At 52.2% G+C, this 22,829-nt stretch overlaps 1 protein-coding gene across 2 annotated transcripts; it reads right to left on the reverse strand.

Moving 5' to 3' along the window:
* Positions 1 to 1,011: 1,011 nt before the first annotated feature.
* Positions 1,012 to 7,179, reverse strand: LOC125449713 (pro-interleukin-16-like). 2 transcript variants are annotated; one of them, XM_059643053.1, is made up of 4 exons: positions 6,710 to 7,179; positions 4,300 to 4,483; positions 2,112 to 2,213; positions 1,012 to 1,340 (listed from the first exon to the last, which is right to left on the reverse strand). In XM_059643053.1, the coding sequence occupies exons 1-4, from the start codon at positions 7,123 to 7,125 to the stop codon at positions 1,077 to 1,079; spliced, it is 966 nt and encodes a 321-aa protein (XP_059499036.1). In that variant the 5' UTR covers positions 7,126 to 7,179; the 3' UTR covers positions 1,012 to 1,076. The 2 variants fall into 2 exon arrangements, with proteins under 2 accessions (XP_059499036.1, XP_059499037.1); XM_059643054.1 differs by lacking the exon at positions 2,112 to 2,213.
* Between the last annotated feature and the right edge of the window lie 15,650 nt (positions 7,180 to 22,829).

Genomic DNA, 22,829 nt, shown 5'->3' on the forward strand with positions numbered 1-22,829 from the left:
CTTTCTGTGGCATGAGAATTCATGCAAAAACACCACAGGACAGAAATGGGGAAGAAGTAGCGAAATGGGATCCTAAGATTTGATCAGGAAGGGTTTTTTTGATCTATCAAGACATGGATAGATGGATGGAAAGCCAAATCCATTCAGGGATGCAAATCTAACCCCTTTCCCTGTCTGGCCTACTTACAATGGCAGACCCGCAGCAACATTTCATTATCCCATCCTTCAGAAACCGGCTCAACATCACCTTCTCAAGCAAGCATATTGACTTGCAGCAGCAGGCTATTTGGCCCATCAATGCTGTCCCATCATTGCATGAGCTCGTGCTGATTTGACTGTGGTCCCAACTCCATTTCCCCGCCGAGCCCTCTTAGCTCCCTTGTCAGTCTTACTCTGACCGAGATACCCCCTCAAGGGGCATAGACACATAGAAAAAAAAGTGTAGGCCAATTCGGCCGTTGAGCTACCATTCAATAACAATCATGGCTGAATTTCTAGCTTTCTCCCTCCCCAATGTACACTTTGATCCCTAAAAAACTATTCTTGAAAACATCCAACACTTGTCCTCAACTGTTTTCTCTTGGCTCCCCCACCCCCCAACTCTCTAGGTGAAGATATTTCCACCCACCTCAGTCCTTACCCCATCTGGGCCTACACGTGACTCCAGACCCTCCCCAAACCCCTCTCTGGATGAAGACATTTCCACCCATCTCAGTCCAAACCCCATCTGGGCCTACACGTGACTCCAGACCCGGCCCAAACCCCCTCTCTGTGTGAAGACATTTCTCCCCGTCCCTCAGCCCCTACCCCGCCTGGGCCTACACGTGACTCCAGACCCCTGGCCCCACCATCGCGCCACAGCGTTGATGGTCAACTGCCAGAGAACTTGAGGCGGGGTTTTCAAGGGGCAAGTAAGGAGGTGGGCAATGACTGTGGCGGGGGGGGGGGGGGGCGGGGGCGTATGCCCACATGCCCCGTGACAGAAGCAGAGCACTGCGCCAGACGGTGGCGTTGGTCCAGACCTCCCCCCCCAACTGAAGGAGAGGGAAACGCACACAGCAAGACTCAAAACAGACTCACGGTGGTGGTACCTGGCACATCGCTGCCGGCCAGTGGCATCTGGCCGTGGACCTCTCCCTACACGGGGTGGCTCTCTCCGACTCGGGCACCTTGCGGATCACGACGATAGCCTGCTTGGAAGGCCTGACTTTGTGGAGGTGAGACAGGGCCTCACTGTGGCTGATGTCCTTCAGGAGGTTCCCGTTAATGGAAAGGACCTCATCCCCTCGCTCGATGGTCCCCTCCTGAGCGGCCAGGCCGTTCGGAAAGACTTTGTGAACCTGCAGGAGAGATTGTGGTGGTGGGTGGGGGTGTGGGGGGGGGGGGGGGGGTGCGGGGTGGGCAGGAGGTCAGGGGTGAAGCTGGGAAAAAAATGGTGCCCTCCCCCACCCCCAACAGGCTCCACGCTGAAGGAAGGCAGCTCACCACTGCACCCCCAATCCCCAGGCCTAAAGCTCCGTGATCAGTGGGGGTGGCAGCTCTGAGAAGCTCGATGCCATCCAGGGCGAAAGCAGCCTCCCCTGCCCCCCTGGCTTGGGTTGGCGCCACGCCCACTACCACCTCCACCCCCCCCCTCACCAAACTTGGCCGCAGCAGTGTGTACCGTCTCCCCAAGGCTCCTTAGACAGCACCTTCCAAACCTATAGCCTCTAACCCCTTGGAAGAGCAAGGGGCAGCAGATGGGTGGGAGCGCCAGGCCCCTGCAGGCCTGCTCCAAGCCCCTACCTCGACTCACCGTCCTCTCAGGGTCAAAATCCTAGACAGGACGACGCTGAGGGGCGGGTCGGGGGACAGAAGCAGTCCTGAAAGAAGAAAGAAGCAGCATGCCACCACCTTCTCGAGGGGGGGCAACTAGGGACGAGGCAAAAAATAAAATTGCTGAGGGAGCGGGCGCCGTCGGAGGGTCGGCGCCGAGGGAGCGGGCGCCGTCGGAGGGTCGGCTCCGAGGGAGCGGGCACTGTCAGAGAGACAGTGCTGAGGGGGAGGGCGCCATCGGATGATCGGCGCCAACTGAGCGGGCGCTGTCGGTGGGTCAGCGCTGAGGGACTTACGGTCACCATCCTGTTGGTGTGGTCCTGCCCACCGGCGATGCTGAATCCGAGGCCTGTGCCCTCATCCTTATGGAGCACCACCACCCGAACATCCTCAGGACACTGAGAGGGAAACACACGAGGCATTAGACCGCCCCCCCCCCCACCTCACCTTCACAACCAAAGATTGGGGGGGGGGAGTTGTAGGGGCTGGAGAAGGTGACAGACGTTCAGATCTCTGTCACCCCCGTAGCCCCCTACACCCCCTCCCTATCTCTGTCACCCCCGTAGCCCCCTACACCCCCTCCCTATCTCTGTCACCCCCTCCAGCCCCCTACACCCCCTCCCTATCTCTGTCACCCCCTCCAGCCCCCTACACCCCCTCCCTATCTCTGTCACCCCCTGTAGCCCCATACACCACCTCCCTATCTCTGTCACCCCCTCCAGCCCCCTACACCCCCTCCCTATCTCTGTCACCCCCTCCAGCCCCCTACACCCCCTCCCTATCTCTGTCACCCCCTGTAGCCCCCTACACCACCTCCCTATCTCAGTCACCCCCTCCCTGTCATTGTCACGCCCTCCATCCCCCTACACCCCCTGCCTATCTCTGTCACCCCCTCCCTATCCTCCGTCACCCCCTGTAGCCCCCTACACCCCCTCCCTATCTCCGTCACCCCCTCCATCCCGCAACTCCCCCTCCCTATCTCTGCCTCCTCCTCCAGCTCCCGACACCCCCTCCCTATCTCTGTCACCCCTAACCCCCTCCCTATCTCTGTCACCCCCGTAGCCCCCTACACCCCCTCCCTATCTCTGTCACCCCCGTAGCCCCCTACACCCCCTCCCTATCTCTGTCACCCCCTGTAGCCCCCTACACCCCCTCCCTATCTCTGTCACTCCCTGTAGCCCCCGACAACCCCTCCCTATCTCTGTCACCCCCTACACCCCCTCCCTATCTCTGTCACCCCCTGTAGCCCCCTACAACCCCTCCCTATCTCTGTCACCCCCTACACCCCCTCCCTATCTCTGTCACCCCCTGTAGCCCCCTACACCCCCTCCCTATCTCTGTCACCCCCTCCATTCCCCTACACCCCCTCCCTATCTCTGTCACCCCCTCCATTCCCCTACACCCCCTCCCTATCTCTGTCACCCCCTCTATTCCCCTACACCCCCTCCCTATCTCTGTCACCCCCTCCATCCCCCTACACCCCCTCCCTATCTCTGTCACCCCCTCCATTCCCCTACACCCCCTCCCTATCTCTGTCACCCCCTCCATCCCCCTACACCCCCTCCCTATCCCTGTCACCCCCTACACCCTCTCCCTATCTCTGTCACCCCCCCATCCCCCTACATCCCCTCCCTATCTCTGTCACCCCCTGTAGCCCCCTACACCCCCTCCCTATCTCTGTCACCCCCTCCAGTCCCCTACACCCCCTCCCTATCTCTGTCACCCCCCCATCCCCCTACACCCCCTCCCTATCTCTGTCACCCCCTGTAGCCCCCTACAACCCCTCCCTATCTCTGTCACCCCCTACACCCCCTCCCTATCTCTGTCACACCCCTGTAGCCCCCTACACCCCCTCTCTATCTCTGTCACCCCCCTCCAGTCCCCTACACCCCCTCCCTATCTCTTTCACCCCCTCCATCCCCCTACAACCCCCTCCCTATCTCTGTCACCCCCCTCCATTCCCCTACACCCCCTCCCTATCTCTGTCACCCCCTGTAGCCCCCTACACCCCCTCCCTATCTCTGTCACCCCCTACACCCCCTCCCTATCTCTTTCACCCCCTCCATCCCCCTCCACCCCCTCCCTATCTCTGTCACTCCCTCCATCCCCCTACACCCCCTCCCTATCTCTGTCACCCCCTCCATCCCCCTACACCCCCTCCCTATCTCTGTCACCCCCTCCATCCCCCTACACCCCCTCCCTATCTCTGTCACCCCCTCCATCCCCCTACACCCCCTCCCTATCTCTGCCACCCCCTCCATTCCCCTACACCCCCTCCCTATCTCTGTCACCCCCTCCATCCCCCTACATCCCCTCCCTATCTCTGTCACCCCCTGTAGCCCCCTACACCCCCTCCCTATCTCTGTCACCCCCTCCATCCCCCTACACCCCCTCCCTATCTCTGTCACCCCCTCCATCCCCCTACACCCTTCTGAGATTTCTGCAACCCCCCCGCCCCGCTGTGTACCATGACTCAGGACCTACCTGGATCGATTCCTCTTCCAGCCCCTTGACCTCAGACAAGAGTCTCTCCAGTTCGTCGTTGGGAATGAGTGAGACCACTGACATTGAGGACAGGTTGGAGCGGAGGGAGGCTGAGTGATTCCACTGCTCGCCCTTCTGCCCATCCTCCCTCAACTCTATCCCGCAGTCTCTGAGTTCAGCCAGACTAGCCACAGAGAGAGAGGGAGAGAGATTCAGCATTCTCCAAATCCTCCCTGACCACCAGACTTACACTCTGTCAGCAAACACTCCCAGGACAGGGACAGCACAGGGTTATATACAGGGTAAAGCTCCTCTACACTGTTTCCTCCCATCAAACACTCCAGGACAGGGACGGCACGGGGATATATACAGGGTAAAACTCCCTCTACACTGTTTCCTCCCATCAAACACTCCCAGGACAGGGACAGCATGGGGTTAGATACAGGGCAAAGCTTTCTCTACACTATTTCCTCCCATCAAACACTCCCAGGGACAGCATGGGGTTAGATACAGAGTAAAGCTCCCTCCACACTGTCACCCCGATCAAACACTCCCAGGGACAGCATGGGTTTAGATACAGAGTAAAGCTCGCTCTACACTGCTCCCCCCATCCAACACTCCCCAGGGACAGCACGGGGTTAGATACAGAGTAAAACTTTCTCTACACTGTCCCCATCAAACACTCCCAGGACAGGGACAGCACGCATTAGATACAGAGTAAAGCTTCCTCTACACTGTCCCCGACTTCAAACACTCCCAGGGACAGCACGGGGTTAGATACAGAGTAAAGCTGCCTGTGACAGTCCACATTAACTGTTGCCAGTGACAGTACAGTGCCCGCTCCCTCAGCACTGACCCTCCGACAGTGCCCGCTCCCTCAGCACTGACCCTCCGACAGTGCCCACTCCCTCAGCACTGACCCTCCGACAGCGCCCGCACCCTCAGCCCTGACCGTCCTACAGCGCCCGCTCCCTCAGCACTGACCCTCCGACTGCGCCCGCTCCCTCAGCACTGACCCTCCGACAGCGCCCGCTCCCTCAGCACTGACCCTCCGACAGCGCCCGCTCCCTCAGCCCTGACCCTCCGACAGCGCCCGCACCCTCAGCCCTGACCCTCCGACAGAGCCTGCTCCCTCAGCACTGACCCTCCGACAGCGCCCGCTCCCTCAGCACTGACCCTCCGACATAGCCCGCTCCCTCAGCACTGACCCTCCGACAACGTCCGCTCCCTCAGCACTGACCCTCCGACAGAGCCCGCTCCCTCAGCGCTGACCCTCCGACAGTGCCCGCTCCCTCGGCGCTGACCCTCCGACAGCACCCGCTCCCTCAGCCCTGATCGTCCTACAGCGCCCGCTCCCTCAGCACTGACCCTCCGACAGCGCCCGCTCCCTCAGCACTGACCCTCCGACAGCGCCCGCTCCCTCAGCCCTGACCCTCCGACAGCGCCCGCACCCTCAGCCCTGACCCTCCGACAGAGCCTGCTCCCTCAGCACTGACCCTCCTACAGCGCCCGCTCCCTCAGCACTGACCCTCCGACATAGCCCGCTCCCTCAGCACTGACCCTCCGACAACGTCCGCTCCCTCAGCACTGACCCTCCGACAGAGCCCGCTCCCTCAGCGCTGACCCTCCGACAGTGCCCGCTCCCTCGGCGCTGACCCTCCGACAGCACCCGCTCCCTCAGCACTGACCCTCCGACAGCACCCGCTCCCTCAGCACTGACCCTCTGTCAGTGCCCGCTCCCTCAGCCCTGACCCTCCGACAGAGCCCGCTCCTACAGCAGTGACCCTCTGACAGCGCCCGCTCCCTCAGCGCTGACCCTCTGACAGCGCCCGCTCCCTCAGCGCTGACCCTCCGACAGCGCCCGCTCCCTCAGCACTGACCCTCCGACAGAGCCCGCTCCCTCAGCGCTGACCTTCCGACAGCGCCCACTCCCTCAGCGCTGACCCTCCGACAGCGCCTGCTCCCTCAGCACTGACCCTCTAACAGCATTCGCTCCCTCAGCGCTGACCCTCCGACAGTGCCCGCTCCCTCAGCACTGACCCTCCGACAGTGCCCGCTCCCTCAGCACTGACCCTCCGACAGCGCCCGCTCCGTCAGCACTGACCCTTCGACAGAGCCCGCTCCCCAGCACTGACCCTCCGACAGCGCCTGCTCCCTCAGCGCTGACCCTTCGACAGCGCCCGCTCCCTCAACACTGACCCTTCGACAGAGCCCGCTCCCCAGCACTGGCCCTCCGACAGCGCCTGCTCCCTCAGCGCTGATCCTCCGACAGCGCGCGCTCCCTTAGTACCCTCTGGGAGAAGGTGTGTCTCCTGATCTCTGGCCCAGTGATGTATGTTCAAGCCTGAGATAGATAGAATGGAGGGGTACAAAGGCAGGTGGTCGGGGCATTTGGCGGAATGGAGCTTACCTGATGGAGTAACTCTTGTCCAGAAGGACCACATCACTGTTGCTGTTGACCGCTGAGCTGTCAGAGAGTGAGGCCTCGTCATCAGAGCTGAGGAATGGAGAAATGACCACCTCGCATTGTGGGGACTCACTGAGGGGGCTCGACGCTGTCAGCCCGAGGGATACTGTCGTGTCCTGGGACTCTCCCTCACCGAGCGGAAGGGGACAGCCAAGCTCCCTCAGCCCTTCCGAATGCCGGGAATGCTGTCTGCCACCTGGGCCTAGGCCTGGGACTGACCCTGAGCTGGAGACTGGGCCCGAGTCTGAGTCTGAGCCTGAGCCTGGGCCCAGGCCGCCCGCTGTGTCGCTAAGGCCTACGTCCGAGGCCGAAGGCAGGCACCGAGCCTCCTCCTTCCAGCTGCACCTCCGCCTCACCATCTCCTCGAACGATTGGATCTTCTGCAGCACCGACCAGGTCCTCCCAGGAGGTGACCAGACACCGTCCTGTTGCCCCGAGTCCTCCCCCCTGACCTGGTTATTACCCCCCACACCCGTCCCCTTCTCCTTACTTTCGCCTCTCCGGCTTTCCTTAACCCCTACGCTCTTGCCCCCACTGCCCATCTGCCCCTCCTTCCTGCTCTCACTTTTGACCCCCGTCTGCCCGCTGTGGTCCCTCGCTTTCCCCTTGACTTCGGCCCCTACACCTCTCTGTCGACCCTTCCCCCCCTCCACCTTCGCCCCTTCCTCCTGCCCGCCCTGGGCCGTCCCTTTGCCCCCTTCGCCCTTGCGCCTGCCTCCGGCCTCTAGAACCTTCCAGAAGAAACGGGCGCCAGCGCTGGCCGCACGCCGATGCCCCCCTTGGGGCCTGGGCACCTCGGGGCTGCTGCCCTCGCCCGGATCCTGGAGGCTAAGCTTGCGGGGCACGGCTGACCCCTTCGGCCCGCGTGGCCCGGACCTCACGGAGAACACCGACAAACTTCGCGGCTTGGCACCGTGACCTCCAGCCTCAGGAGGCCTGGCCTCCATCTCGGCAACTCCGCCAGGGAGCCGCCTCCCTCTGGAATTCCGGATGGGAAACCTCCCTCCCTCGCCTACACCGCCCGGGAATCTAGCTCTGGGACCTCCTTCCTGCACTCGATTCCCACCAACCGCACCCCCCTCTCAGGGTGTGCAAACCCCCTGTGTTCACTGCGGGCGCTACAGCAATGCGAGTCGTTGCTCCTTACAACATCCCGGCCACGAGCCCCGACTGGTTCATGGCTTTCCCGGTTTTCTGACTCCAAGGGAGCCTCCTTCCTGGATGGGAACAGCTGTGAATTCAAGGGGATCGGAATTAGTTTGGCAAGGTGGGATCCCAGTAATGCATGGGGCCGAATGGCCTCCATTCTGCGCAGTCCCTGACCTCCACAGGGTTGCCTTCACATCACTGTTAAAGCCTGAGGGCAAAATGCTACTCCAGGGGGCTCCCACAGAGCACCCCCCACCCCTTTCCCAGATTACTTGCTGGTCCCTGGAGGTTTAAGGAAGCTCAGTGCAATCACGGTCTAGGGATCTGCATTCCGAGAGGATTTGGGGAGGAAGGGACAGAGAAAGATTGCGGGGTGGGTGGGGGGTGTTAATGTTACTGCTGAGACTTACTACTCTGCCCCCTCCCACCGCCCCCCGCCTTCACTGGGGCAGAGGCAAGATTCCCAGCATTTTTATAGAATCCCTGCAGCTTGGCAACAGGCTGTTCGGCCCAGCAATTCCACACCGAACCTCAGAGGGTCCCACCAAGACCCATTCCCCCGCAGAACCTGCACATCCCTGGGCACTACGGGACAATTTAGCACGGCCAACCCACCCTAACCCGCACATCCCTCGGCACTACGGGACAATTTAGCACGGCCAATCCACCCTAACCCGCACATCCCTGGGCACTGCGGGACAATTTAGCACGGCCAATCCACCCTCACCCACACATCCCTCGGCACTACGGGACAATTTAGCACGGCCAATCCACCCTCACCTGCACATCCCTGGGCACTGCGGGACAATTTAGCACGGCCAACCCACCCTAACCCGCACATCCCTGGGCACGACGGGACAATTTAGCACGGCCAATCCACCCTAACCCGCACATCCCCGGACACTACGGGACAATTTAGCACGGCCAATCCACCCTAACCTGCACATCCCTGGGCACGGCCAATCCACCCCAACCCGCACATCCCTGGGCACTAGGGGACAATTTAGCACGGCCAATCCACCCTAACCCGTACATCCCTGGGCACTACGGGACAATTTAGCACGGCCAATCCCACCCTAACCCGCACATCCCTGGGCACTACGGGACAATTTAGCACGGCCAATCCACCCTAATCTGCACTTCTTTGGACTGTGGGTGGAAACCGGAGCACCCGGAGGAAACCCATGCAGACACTGGGAGAATGCAAACTCCGCAAAGACAGTCGCCCGAGGGTGGGATCGAACCCGTGTCCCTGGCGCCGTGATGCAGCAGTGCTAACAGCTGAGCCACGGTGCCACACTGTGTGAGAAACACCAAGACACTTATTTCTCTTGTGGTATCAACTGTTGCTCTCTTTGCCATTGGGCATTCCTGTCCTGATGAATAGAGTAGAGTCCATGCAAGCAGATATGGGGTTAAAGAAGGTGTGTTTCATGCTTGGTCAGGGATTTGAGTTCAAGAGCCAGGATGCCATGTTGCAGCTTTCTAAGACTTTGCTTAGGCCTCCTGTTAAGAGTATTGTGTTCAGTTCTGGTCGCCACATTCCAGGAAGGAAGTGGAGAGGGTGTGGGAGAGGTTTGCTGCCTGGGTTGGAGGGCGTGAGCTCTAAGGAGAAAGCAGAAAAATTCAGCTCGTTTTCTCTGAGGACTGAGAGGAGACTTGATAGAAGTCAATAAAATTACGAGGTGCATGGATAGGGTTGGTGGTCGGAATCTTTACCCCAGGGTTGAAATGCCTAAAACCTGCGAGCATGCATTTAAGGCGAGAGAGGGAAAGTTCAAAGGAGTTGTGAGGGGCACATTTTCTTTTTACACAGAGGGTGGAATGCGCTGCCAGGGATGGTGGTGGAGGAAGATACATTAGGGGCATTTAAGGGTCTTTTGGATAAGCACATGGATATGCGAGGAATGAAGGGATATGGACAAGGGCGGGCAGGAGGGATTAATTTGCCATCATTTTCAGTGCAACATTGTTCTATATTCTAATGCCCAATTTCAAAGGATGTAACCAATTTATACAATGTTGATGTTACTTCTGAAATTTGTTATTCTCATCACGATCCTGATCTGATCAGGACAGAATTGCGAGAACCACCACATTTCAAAGGCTGCGTTTAAAATTGTTGCTCCCTTTCAAATTTAATGTCAGTCATAGCGTCCTGCAGCGTGGAAACAGACCCTTCGGCCCGACCAGTCTGTGCTGACCATCATCCAAACTAAACTGGTCCCAACCCTGCCAGCTCCTAGTCCATATCCCTCCAAACCTTTCCCATCCATGTACTTATCCCAAATGTGTTTTAGACATTGTAACTGTGTCTGGATCCACCACTTCCTCAGGAAGGTCATTCCATGCACCAACCACCCTCTGTGGGGGTAAATAAAATTGCCCCTTGTCTTGTTTAAATCTTTCTCCTCTTGCCTTAAAAATGCACCTCCTAGTCTTGAAATCCCTCATCCTAGTGGGAAAAATATCTACCAACAACTTTATCCTGCCATCATGGCTTTATAAACTTATTTAAGATGACCCCTCAACCTCCCTTGCTCCAGTGTGAAAGAGTCCCAGCCTACTCTATATCGATACCTCCATGCCCAGCAACATCCTGAAGAACCTGTTCTGAACCGTCTCCAGTTTAATACTATCCTTCCTGTAACAGGACGACCAGAACGGGACACAGTGCTCCAGAAGAGGCCTCACCAACGTCCCTGTACAACCTCAACATGACGTCAGAACAGTAACAAAACTCCCGAATTACAAAGAGAGATTCAGCATGTTATACATTGTTTCCTCTTTGAAATTCGGTGTTGCAATAAAATATATTCTATACAATCCAGTACAGCACAGGAACAGGCCCTTCGGCCCACCAAGCCTGTGCTGATTCCTAGTCCTATTTAGACCCTTGACTCATTGCTCATGCATGGTATCTCTCCGTCTGTTCACTCTAGATGCCTTAAATGTTGCTAACATACCTGCTTACCCACTGGCAGGTGTTCTAGGCACCCACTACTCTCTGGGCGAAAAGCTTACCCCCCACAAGTCTCCCCCTCAACTTTCCCTTCTCTCGCCTTGAACCTGTGACCTCCTGTAGTTGACCTTTCCACCCGGGGAAGAAGCCTCTGACTTATCAGCACCGTCTACGCCTGGCTATCAGGGCAACCCCACTCTCGCATTTACACAAGAAACAGGAATAGGCCATTGGACCCCTCGAGCCTCCCCCACCACTCTGCAAGAGCATGGCTGATCATTTCCCATTTACCCACCCGCTCATCCCAACCCTTAATGCCTTCACTATCGGAAAATCTATCTTTGCCTTCAAAATGTTTGATGAGGTGGCCTCATTGGGCAGGGAATTCCACAGACTCCCAACCCTTTGAGTGAAGACATTCCTCCTCAACTCAGTTCTCAATCCGCTCCCCCTTATTCTGAGGCTATGCCCAACCACCCCCCAATTCAGGTTTCGTCCACCAGTGTAAACAAACCCCCTGCTTCTATCTTTACCTATTCCCTTCATCATTTTATAAGTTTTTATAAGATTGCACCTCCCTGCCTCATTCTTTGAAATTCCAATGAGTATAGACCCCAGTTTATCCCCGACCTCTCCTCACAAACCAACCCTCTCAACTCTGGAATCAACTTCCTCATGCACCCCCTCTGGTGTCACTACATCCTTTCTCAAATAAGGAGACCAAAACATTATGCAGTACTCCAGGGATAGCCTCACCAGCACCTTATACAGCTGCAGCATAGCTTCCCTGTTTTTGAACTCTAGCAATGACAGACAAGATTCCATTTGCCTTCTTAATGACCTGCTGCACCTGCAAACCAACTTTGTGTGTGATTCATGCACAAGGACACCCAGGTCCCTCTGGTGTTTCACCATTTATAAATATTGCTGTTATTCTGAGCAAAACGGATGGCCTCACATTTATCAGCATTGTACTCCAGTCTGGCCTGATCGCTGTAAGAGTACCGCATTTCCCAGGGAGCTTCAGCGCAGTAAACATTGGTGCATTCCCTTTCCTGAATCTGCCGAGGTAGGATCAAGGTTCTGAAAATCAGGAATGTTTTCAATCGTGCCACTGGGAAGACACTTTCCCTGCTGGTGGGAGGCATGGTAACTGAACACTATTGACAATGGGAGAGCAAAGGCGATGCTGCTCACAGGAGCAGAATCAATGGCCTCCCCGAGGCACAAAGCCCTCTATAAAAAGGCAGGAACCGTGCGGAGGTAACGAGTGAGGAAATGGGGAGAGTTCATTCATCTCAACGTGGGTGAACAGGCAGGGTCTTATTGACAAGATTGGGCTGAGGTTGAGGGTGGGTGCGGAGGTGGTGGGGGGGAGGTGTTAGTGGTTGGGGGGTAATGTCCTTAGATGTGCCTGACCTCCAGGCAACTTCAGTCACAGAGATATCCCTGAGCCTGCAGAGCTGAGGAAAGCAGAAGAAACAAAGCTGAACTCTGTTCATTGAGCACAGTTCCGATAAACCTGTACAATGCAGCAATTTAACCTCAACTTGGCATATTGGGTGCATCTCCAGGAACTATGTGTCCTTTCGGCAGACTTTGGAGAGAGAGAGAGAGAGAGAGAGAGGGATGGGGATTAAGTGAGTGAGAGAGAGAGAGAGAGAAGGCTTTTGAGAATGATTCCTGAGAAAAGATAGACTCCAGTGATGACACTAGTTCGGAGAATCTAGGATTTGGAGGAGAGGAGACTTGATTGAAACCTGAAGAGAAGGAAATGGAGCGGGGAGGTGGTAGAGAATGTAGAGAATTTCGGATGAGGGCCAATGAAAGCATTGATGGCAACTACAGGAAGGAAAACATCCAGTACCTAGTGTTTGGGGCTCAGCTGCCTGAGGGCAATCCAGAACATTTGGGAAGCATTTCACTTGTCGTCTGAAAGAGGGTGATTGTGCAGGTCTCCTCGGAATGCCGGGGGCGGGGGGGGGGCGGTGGGGGTGATTGCGGGAATGCAACAAAAGGTAGAGCAGCATCTCATGTTTTCTGACCCTTCGAGATGCCATGTCCGTGACTCAGTGTCAGATGGGTTACGATGCCATCACTTTGAGAGGCCGTCTTGCCCTGGTTCGTTTTCTATCTCAGGCGGGGGTGCCCAACTGGACCTTGAAGACCAACTTGTGGGGTATTTTTCTGAAAGTTGGAACAATAGGAGCAGCCTGAATGGGTGTGGCTGGCTCTCACAGATCCAGATTTCTGGTTTCCGGCTTTCTCAGTAACATCAGAAGACGTTTGGGGTCGCAAAGGAGTTGGGAGCTTCAGTGAATGTCTGCTGGCTGCTACACTCACTGGAATTTTTCTTTTCCTCCTGGATTGGAGAACTGCATGTGAGACTCTGTGTCTGACTTTGCCAAGAGAGTGTGTTTGTTGGAACAGTTAAGCGGTAATAGGCCCTGTACCGATTATTCGGTTAAGTTTTCCAAGAGTTAAGATATTCAGAATTCTTCTTTCTTTGGTTGTGTGTTAACTGCAATGTTTGAACAAATTGTGTTTAGCTTAAACATCAAGCAATTTGACCTGTCGCATTGGATCAGCAACATGGCACTTCACTTCTATCTTTAAAATAAGAAAAAGTTAGGGCCTTTTTATTTTGTGGGGTTCTGGTCTGGCCCATAACTGAAGACTTCGAGCATATTTGGCAGTGGATAGGCAGGGAAGGGTGGGTGCTAATGGTAGTAAAGGGTTTTGCTGAGCAGATTGTTGGGTGGGGGGGGGGAAGGTGTCAGTGGGAGGGCTGAGTCCCTGGGTAGCCTGGGCAAGAGATTGGGATATAATTATTGGTGTTTCAAATCGCCTACCAGGTTCTCCCATCAGAGCTCAGATGGAAATGAATTGTATACAAGGCTTGAGAATGCAAGGCAAGAGTCCTTGAGATTTCTGATCAACGAGAGTATTAGGAGTTGTGTCATGCAATCATATTGAACAGAAACAGAACCCATCCATGCCAAACTAAACTAGTCCCAGCTGCCTGTGGCCCATATCCCTCCAAACCTTTCCCATTCATGTACTTATCCAAATGTCTTTAAACATTGTGACTGTACCCACATCCACCACTTCCTCTAGAAATTCATTCCACATGCGAACCACTATCAGCGCAGAAAAGTTTGCCCCCTTAATTTCTTTTCAAAATCTTTCTCCTCCCACCTTAAACATATGCCCCGTCATCTTGAAACCCCTCTTCCTAGGGAGAGTTGAGGGTGGTGGAGGGATTGGAGCAGAGACGGGAAGCTGGGGTGGGTGCCCACACCCGACTGAATGGCCGAGCAGACTCTGAAGGGCCGAATGGTCTACTCCTACCCCTTCCGGTGACGATGCAGCCCGTGATCCCATTCCCTGCTTCAATCTCGTAACCATGACTCTCCACTTCAGCCAACGACTTAATGCCCTTCTCCCCTCAGGACATGGGCGTCGTTGGGTGGTCTCAGTGCCCGTTGCCCATCCCTCATCGCGGGCAAGAGTCTCCGCCCCCTTTTACCAATGACGGGCCATCACAGGTGGATTCAAATCCTGGCTATCTGTCATGGAGGGATTTGAACCCAGGGTTGTGGGGTGGGGGTGGGGGTGTGGACCCTCTTGGAAATTCATCCTGACTTTCCATCCTGACTCCAATTGACTCCCGAGATAATGGGAACTGCAGATGCTGGAGAATCCAATATAACAAAATGTGAGGCTGGATGAACACAGCAGGCCAAGCAGCATCTCAGGAGCACAAAAGCTGACGTTTCGGGCCTAGACCCTTCATCAGAGAGTGGGATGGGGTGAGGGTTCTGGAACCTCCCCACCTATACTCTCTCCACCTATCTTCTTTTCTCTCCATCTTCGGTCCGCCTCCCCCTCTCTCCCTATTTATTCCAGAACCCTCACCCCATCCCCCTCTCTGATGAAGGGTCTAGGCCCGAAACGTCAGCTTTTGTGCTCCTGAGATGCTGCTTGGCCTGCTGTGTTCATCCAGCCTCACATTTTGTTATCTCCAATTGACTCTCCTCTGTTTGTCACCCTTGACCCCATTGAGATGATGGCCTGATGGCCCCAAACTCCTCGACTGGATCCGTTACCACAAACCAGTCAATCCCAAGCAGCTAGTCATCCATTTGAGACCGGCCCGGGTTTGTAAGTGAATTGCGCTGTGGATGTTTGTTCCCCTTTCGAGCTCACTTCCCCACAACAGGGCCTCCTCTCCTCCATCTCGGCCTTGCTCCTGACTAGCTGAATGAGAATCAGCCTGGGAGAAGGGGAGAGACAATGAGTGTTTGGAATTCCGACTCATCCAGACCTACCTCAGGAGCTGAGCATCTAACAGAAGGTGAGGGGTGGATAACTGGGATGAATAAACCCAGGGAGGCTTCAGGCCTGAGGTTCCTGCGCTGGATGACGACGTAACCCTTTATCAACGACCAGCCAATAGCAAACCGCTTGTGGCTCGCGGAAAGGATTGCGACAGGTCGATGGATGTTGAAGTGAGACAGAATTTGAGATAAACAGGGCAACTCTTGACGGCTTCCTGCTCTCGGCATACTTCCTACCGCCTGTCTAGAGACAGGACTGTAAAACTTCTTCTGTTTCATTTCGTCACTGTCCTGCCCCTTCCGCACGGGGCTACCAAAAAAAAATGAAACTAACTTTCGTTTGTTTCGTATGGTCTCCGAGTTCAACAGGGCCATAATGAGGGGAAGGTTGTTCATTTCGGAAGGGAGAACAGGGTAGTATTCAAATGAGGGGCCCGGTTCTGGTCCACCTGCTGTACGTAGGATGTTGTGAAGTTCGAAGGGGGCCAGAAAAGATTTACAGGGATGTTGGAGGGTTTGAGCTACAGGGAGAGGCTGGGGCTGTTTTCCCCGGAGCGTCGGAGGCTGAGGGGGTGGACCATATAGAGGTTTAGCTAATCGAGAGGGGCATGGGTAGGGGGGATAGCCAAGGTCTTTTCCCCCAGGGGTAGGGGGGGTCCAAAACTAGAGGGGCATAGGTTTAAGGTGAGAGGGGAAAGGGACCTGAGGGGTAACTTTTTCACGCAGAGTGTGGTGCGTGTGTGGAATGAGCTGTTAGAGAGACAGTTGTAACACAAATGGACTCAGGTGGATCTTGTGCATGGAACACAGAAAGCTAGTACATAGGGGCAGCAGGGAACTAGGAAGGGCTAAGGGAATATTGGCCCTTATTTCAAGGGGGTTGCAGTATAAGAGTAGGAAAGTCTTACTTCTACACTACAAGGTGCTGGAGCAAACACACCTGGAGTAATTTTGGTTGTAGAGTCTTGGACCCGTACAGCATGGAAACAGACCCTTCAGCCCAAGTTGTCCGTGTCAACCAGACATCTTAAATTAATCTGGTCCCAATTGCCAGCATTCAGCCCCTATCCCTCTAAACCCTTCCTATTCATGTCCCCATCCAGATGCCTTTTAAATGCTGTAACTGTACCAGCCTCCACCCACTTCCTCTGGCAGCTCATTCCATACACGCACCACCCTCTGTGTGAAAAAGTACCCCTCAGGTCCCTTTTAAATCTTTCCCCTCTCACCTTAAACCCAAAGCTCACTTGTCACAGAAAGGCCTTCAGTCTCAGTAAAGCAGACCTCCCACTCCCATCCAGATTTTATGAATCAAATCTAAATTTCACTAGCTGGTGGAGAACCCAGGTCTCGAGGGTATTACAAAAGCAGAAATTGCTAGAAAAGCTCAGCAGGTCTGGAGAGAAGTCAGAGTTAATGTTTTGGGGACCCTTCCTCAGAAACCCAGAACCCTAGAGTATCAGCCTTGAGCCTCCAGATTACTTGTTGAGGTAATACTGTGGGAAAAATAGAGCACTATTGAGCAAGGAAATGGTCTGGCTTTTTTATGCTATAGTTGCTCAGAGTCTGGATTTCAAACTAGTGGTATATGGGTGTTTCACAAAGGGTTCAAAATTAGGGAAGTCAATCAGCCTTTCTAGAACTGTGACCTTTCTAGAAATGTGTCAGAAAACAGCAACTCCTGGAATTTTATTTGAAGATATTTCATATGGAGTTAGATTGTAAAAGGGGACCATTTAACTCATTTTGAATTCAAGATAAATTTTGGCTTTGGAAACAGAGCTTGGAAATGTCTATGTCGTTTTGGAGGAGGCCCTGACTGGAGAACAAAGAGGTTTTGTCCTGGGAAGGCATCTCAAACACTTTCAGAAATAAGCTACACCAGTAGGACGTTAGTTTGTGGCAGACCAGAGGTGTTTGGCTTGAAATCTCACAGACCATTAAAAGAATTGAGAAAATCTAAACTGTGTTTTGAGAACATTTGTGTAAGACTTTACAGTTCACAAGAACTGGGAAAGATCAGTTGAGTCAACATGATGATTTGAGAGATAAACTGCAGATTAAACACTGCAATGCGTCAGTGCTGGGGAATAGGTTAAAAACATTGCTTTGCCATTGGTCTTAAGATCATTCAAGCCCTGTGTGTTCAATTGAGATAGCTCAGGTTCTTTAATCACGTTCCCTTTTGTGTAATAGGCTGCTATTTTATTGTTAAAACAAATGTGCGGCATTGTGTCCTCAAGCTTCGACTTAAGCAAGTTTTAAGAAATGTTTTTAAACCGATGACAAGAAAAAGATAATGAATCGCTTATTTATAATTCTTTAACTTAAACTCTCTCCTCTTCTTAAAAATCCCACATACACACAGACAAAAGATACTGATATTCGAGGTGGGAAAAGGGACATTTTTAGCTTTAACTGCACTTCCATCACCAGCTTGCACGACAGATGCCAGGGAGTTTATTTCAATCCTTCTGATTCTTTGCTGATCACACAAGGTCGTAGATCTCCCCGACTATCAGTCTTCCATTCACTGGACAAAAGTTTGCCATTAGAGTGCCTCTGAGATTAGTTTTTTTTTCCTTGCAACGAGGGAATTTCTCTCATTTTCTTTCTGCAGAGAGAGGCAGCGGGAGTGTGAAATTGAAAGAGAGAGAGAGCGAGAGAGGGATGTGCACACTAGGGGAGACACTCAGAGTGAATGAGAGACAGAGCGAGAGAGAGAGAGAGAGACACCTGGTTGGGGATTGCGAGGTTAGGGTGGAAAGGAGAGTGAGAGAGCATGAGACACGTGGCAGGGGCGTGGGGGGGGGGGGGTGGTGATGGGGAGGAGGGGGGAGGAAGAGAGAGAGAGAGAGAGAAAAAAGGCACAAAGACAGAGAGAAACACACACACACAGTGAGAGAGAGACAGATAGACAAAGAGAGAGAGAGTGAGTGAAAGAAAGAGTGAGAGCACGAGAGAGAGATAGAGTGAGTGATAGAGTGAGCAAGGGGGAGGAAGAGAGAGAGTGAGAGAGCGAGAACCAGAGGAGGGAGGGATGGGGTGGGGGGGGGGGGGGAGACAGAGAGAGAGAGAGAGAGAGAGAAAAACAGACAGAGACACACACAGAGTGAAAGAAAGAGAAACAGAGTGAGAGAGAGCAGTTTACATGGAAACAGTGATGGAGAACTATCACCAGGAAATCTTCTGTTGTCTCTCTGTACAGGAGAGGAAGAACACACTGAAATAATCATCCAGTTTCCTTGGTTTAAAGTAATACCTCCCCTAACATCTCAATTTTAAAAAAACTGTGACCTTTGCAAGATAAGATGGAAGAACATTTGACATCTTTGACCTGAACTGAACTGAGAGTTAGTAGATACTCAGAGTAGAGAGGAAAACAGATCTCATTGGAGGAAATGATAGAAGAGATTAGTCAACATTAGGAACTGGAGCAAGGGGAACTTTGGTGGGGATACTAAGGCAAGTTTAGAATTTTTATGAAAATCTAGAATCTGCGGAATAATCTTGAACTGGAAGAGGAGGAGAATCAGAAAAAAAACTTTGAAGTAGAAAGGAAGAAAGATTGACAGCAGCTTTATAAGACTTTGGTTTGACCACACTTTAGAGTATAGAACCTAGAACAATACAGCACAGAACAGGCCCTTCAGTCCTCGATGTTGCGCCGACCTGTGACCTAATCTAAGCCCCTCCCCCTACACTATCCCATCATCATCCATATGCTTATCCAAGGATTGTTTAAATGCCCCTCGTGTGGCTGAGTTAACTACCTTGGCAGGCAGGGTGTTCCACGCCCTTACTACTCTCTGAGTAAAGAACCTCCTCTGACATCTGTCTTAAGTCTATCACCCCTCAATTTGCAGCTATACCCCCTCATACAAGCTGATGTCATCATCCTCAGAAAAAGTCTCTCACTGTCCACCCTATCTAATCCTCTGATCATCTTGTATATGTCTCTATTAAATCCCCTCTTAGCCTCCTTCTCTCCATCACTGTGTTCAATTCTGGTCACCATGTTACAGGAAGGATGCGGAGGCTTTGGAGAGGGTGCAAAAGAGGTTTACCAGGATGCTACCTGGATCAGAGGGTACGAGCCAGAAAGAGGCACTAGATAATTGTTTTCTCTGGAGGCTGATGGGAGACTTGATAAAGGTATGTAAAATGAGGAGGCGCATCGCTAGGGTTGAAATGTCTAAAACGGAGGGCATGCATTTAAGGTGAAAGGGAGAAATATCAAAGGGAGTTTTGAGGAGCAAGTACTTTTTATACAGAGAGTGGTAAGGGTCTGGAACATGCTAGCTGGGGTGGTAGTTGAGGCAGATATGAGAAGGCCATTTAAGGGGCTTTTAGATATGCACAGGAATAGTGAGATATGGATCAAGGGCAGGCAGAAAGGATTAGTTTAAATTGACATCATGTTCAGCACAATATTGTGGGCCAAAGGGCATGTTCCTGCGCTGTATGGTTCTACGAGAAATCAAATCAGAGATGGAACCTAAAAAGCTCAAACAAAATTGAACGAGATAGCCAGAGGAAGCTGAGAGAAAAAGGGAAAAGTTAGTTGGATGAAGAACGATCTGAGTCCAAAGGACTTGATTTAACTAAGGTTTGACACTGCTTAACTTCACTGAGGATGGAGTCAACATAGTTCAGCAAAGGCAGCTCCGATGAAGATTCATCTAGACTAGAAATGTTGGCTTGTTCTCTCTCCATGGACGCTGCCTGACCCACTGTGACCTCCAGCATTTATTGCTTTCAGTACACATTCCAGCATCTGTAGTAATTTGCTCCTACATTGAGCTGAAACTGGGTAAAAGATGTGTGGACCTTAAACTTGGAGGTAGACTGGTGTGTCAAATATGATGTGCAGATGGAGAGATAGTTCAAACAAAAGCAACATGCAACACCCTGAGTTTATGTCTGAAGTTATGCTCCAAAACTGATTTGAGTGTCTTGTGATCAGTTGTATAAGATTTATAGATTTTAATTTCATTTATTTCAGTGACTGGATCTGATCTAGTGGCATATTGGTTTTAGTCTGTCTCTGAAGGAACTTCACAATTAACTGGATATTTTTCAGACTTAGCTATTTCCGCAAAAAGGGCAAAAGGGGAGGAGAGTTTGTAACTGGATAAAGAAAACAGTCACAGATTAACTTTCATTAACCCAAAGCCTGAAAAAAAGTAGCATTTTATTTTCAATCTAAGTTATCTTGGTTGAAGCTGAATGTGTAAAACTGCAGGGCAAGGAGGTAGTTCTGAACTGTTAATAAAAGGGTTGCCTACTGTTAAAGGTTCCAGACCAGAGGTGTTTGGTTAGAACTTCTGAAACTGAGAAAGCCTATCCTGGGCTGAACAAAGGCTTAAGGAAAAAACCTGAGATTCTCAAGACCAGAAACTGAAGGGACAAAGATTATAATCTCTGTAAGCACGAGGTAGGAGTGCTTTTGGGATTATAGTTTGCTCCGTTTCAATAGTATACATTGATTAATTTTATCTGCATTTGCAGTGAATAATAAACTTGTTTTATTGTTACAGCTGCATGTGCAGCATTGCTTTATTGCATTCATCAATAAAAAAAAACTTGAGTCAAGAGATAACAAAGTGTGGAGCTGGATGAACACAGCAGGCCAAGCAGCATCCTAGAAGCACAAAAGCTGACATTTCGGGCCTAGACTCTGACAAAGGGTCTAGGCCCAAAACATCATCTTTTGTGCTCCTGAGATGCTGCTTGGCCTGCTGTGTTCATCCAGCTCCACACTTTGTTATCTCGATTCTTCAGCATCTGCAGTTCCCATTATCTCCGAGTCATAGAGCTGTACAGCATGGAAGCAGACCTTTCAGTCCAAACATTCCACATTGACCAGATATCCCAACTTAATTGAGTCCCATTTGCAAGCGTTTGGCCCATAATCCCTCTAAACCTTTCCTATCCATGTCCCCATCCAGATGCCTTTTAAATGTTCCAACTGTACCAGCCCCCACGACTTCGTCTGGCAACTCGTTCCATTAACACACCACCCTCTGCGTGAAAAAGTTGCCCCTCAGGTCCCTTTTAAATCTTTCCCCTCTCACCTTAAACTCATGCCCTTTAGTTTTGGGCATGGGGGGGGGAAAAATACTTTGGCCATTCACCTGATCTGTGCAACCCATGATTTTATAAAGCTTCAACGCCACCCCCTCAGCCAAGGAAAATAGGCCTGGCCTCTTCAGCTTGTCCCGATAGCTCAAATACTCCAAACCCTGCCAACATCCTGATAATTCTGTTCTGAGCCCTCTCAAGCTTCAGAACATCCTTCCTATAGCCGGGAGATCAGAATTGGCGACAGTATTCCACAGATGCAAGTTCCAAAACCCAATGCAGTGACCAGTAAAGGCAAGCGTCCAAGTGCCTTTTTCACTATCCTGTCTACCTGTGACTACTTTCAAGGAACTATGAACCTGCAGCCCAAGAACTTTGCTGAAACTGGAAACAAAGTATAATCTAAACAAACTTATTTCTGGGATATGGCTTGCGCAGCGATAACATCAACTGGTTCTGAGTGTAATTTAATGTCAAGCTGACTGTTAATAATGACATAAATAGCTTGCTTTTGAAAGGAACATTTGAACTTTTTTGGAGGAGAGGGGTGTTGACAAGTGTCAGGTTTTTACACAAAATTTTCCGAGTCTGGATTTCAAACTAGTGGCATGTGGGTGTTTGAGTAACAAATGTGTCTTTCTGGACATATCTGCACAAGTGAGGTGTCAAGTGGACAGGGAATCTCTGGAGTGTTAAAAGACAATTGTACCACACAGTTCGCCACTTGAGAGTGAGGGCCATTGGCTCGTTTTTGGTTTTAGGACGATCAAGGATTTGTTTTGGCCCCAGAACCACAAGGGGTTGGAAGCTTCTCAGCAGGCAGGTGCACAATAGACACACTGTCTTACTGCAGTACAGGTCAGGGAGGCTGTACTGATAAAACATGGGTACCTGCACCCTCCAGACCAGAAACAGTTTGTCAGAAAAGTCAGCAGAATGTTAACAAGATTCAGAAAGTCTACACTTTCAATTTTGAGAACACTCACGTCAGACCATACCACAGGAACTTTAAAGATTTGATGATAAATCAGTAAACTCGGGAATTGACACCGTAAGACGATGGCGTTTGATAAACAGGCGAAAATTTGCAAGCATTAGGATCTTGCTGCTTTCTGTATTTAGGTAGCTTGGCTTGTGTTATATTAGTGGTGTCCTTCTACGTAATAAACAGCATTGCTTTTCGGTTTAAAAAACCAAAGCACCGGATTTGCGCGATCGTGTTCCATCACATTGAATAACCGGAAGTGATGTGCCACCCAGCTTTCATTCAGTGGCCAAACTTGTGTGGCACAAGTTACACCCAGGATTGCGACGAGTGGTAACAGGGCAATTAACTCACCAAATGAGCTTCGGTAAGTTCATCACTGCTGGACGCTGGCCTGCAATGAACAGGATAAACGGGGTAGGAGCACTCTTGAGGTAAAGTGGCAGTGTCCCTGTTGCAGAATACAAAGGTGCCCAATATCAACAAGAGAGAAGAACCAGCCAGAGGGTGACAAACTGACAGCATCAGGGAGAGGGGCGGCGA

Source organism: Stegostoma tigrinum, chromosome 47 (assembly GCF_030684315.1).
Source record: "Stegostoma tigrinum isolate sSteTig4 chromosome 47, sSteTig4.hap1, whole genome shotgun sequence".
Lineage (NCBI taxonomy): Eukaryota > Metazoa > Chordata > Chondrichthyes > Orectolobiformes > Stegostomatidae > Stegostoma > Stegostoma tigrinum.

Bases quoted from the DNA above. Each gene is read 5' to 3' on its own strand.
- LOC125449713 (XM_059643053.1), bottom strand. From the start codon at position 7,125: ATGGTGAGGCGGAGGTGCAGCTGGAAGGAGGAGGCTCGGTGCCTGCCT. The intron at 4,484-6,709 runs GTAAGCTCCATT...CTCTGTGGCTAG, and splicing joins GACAAGAGTTACTCCATCAG to TCTGGCTGAACTCAGAGACT. The intron at 1,341-2,111 runs GTAAGTCCCTCA...TCTCTCCTGCAG, and splicing joins ACACCAACAGGATGGTGACC to GTTCACAAAGTCTTTCCGAA.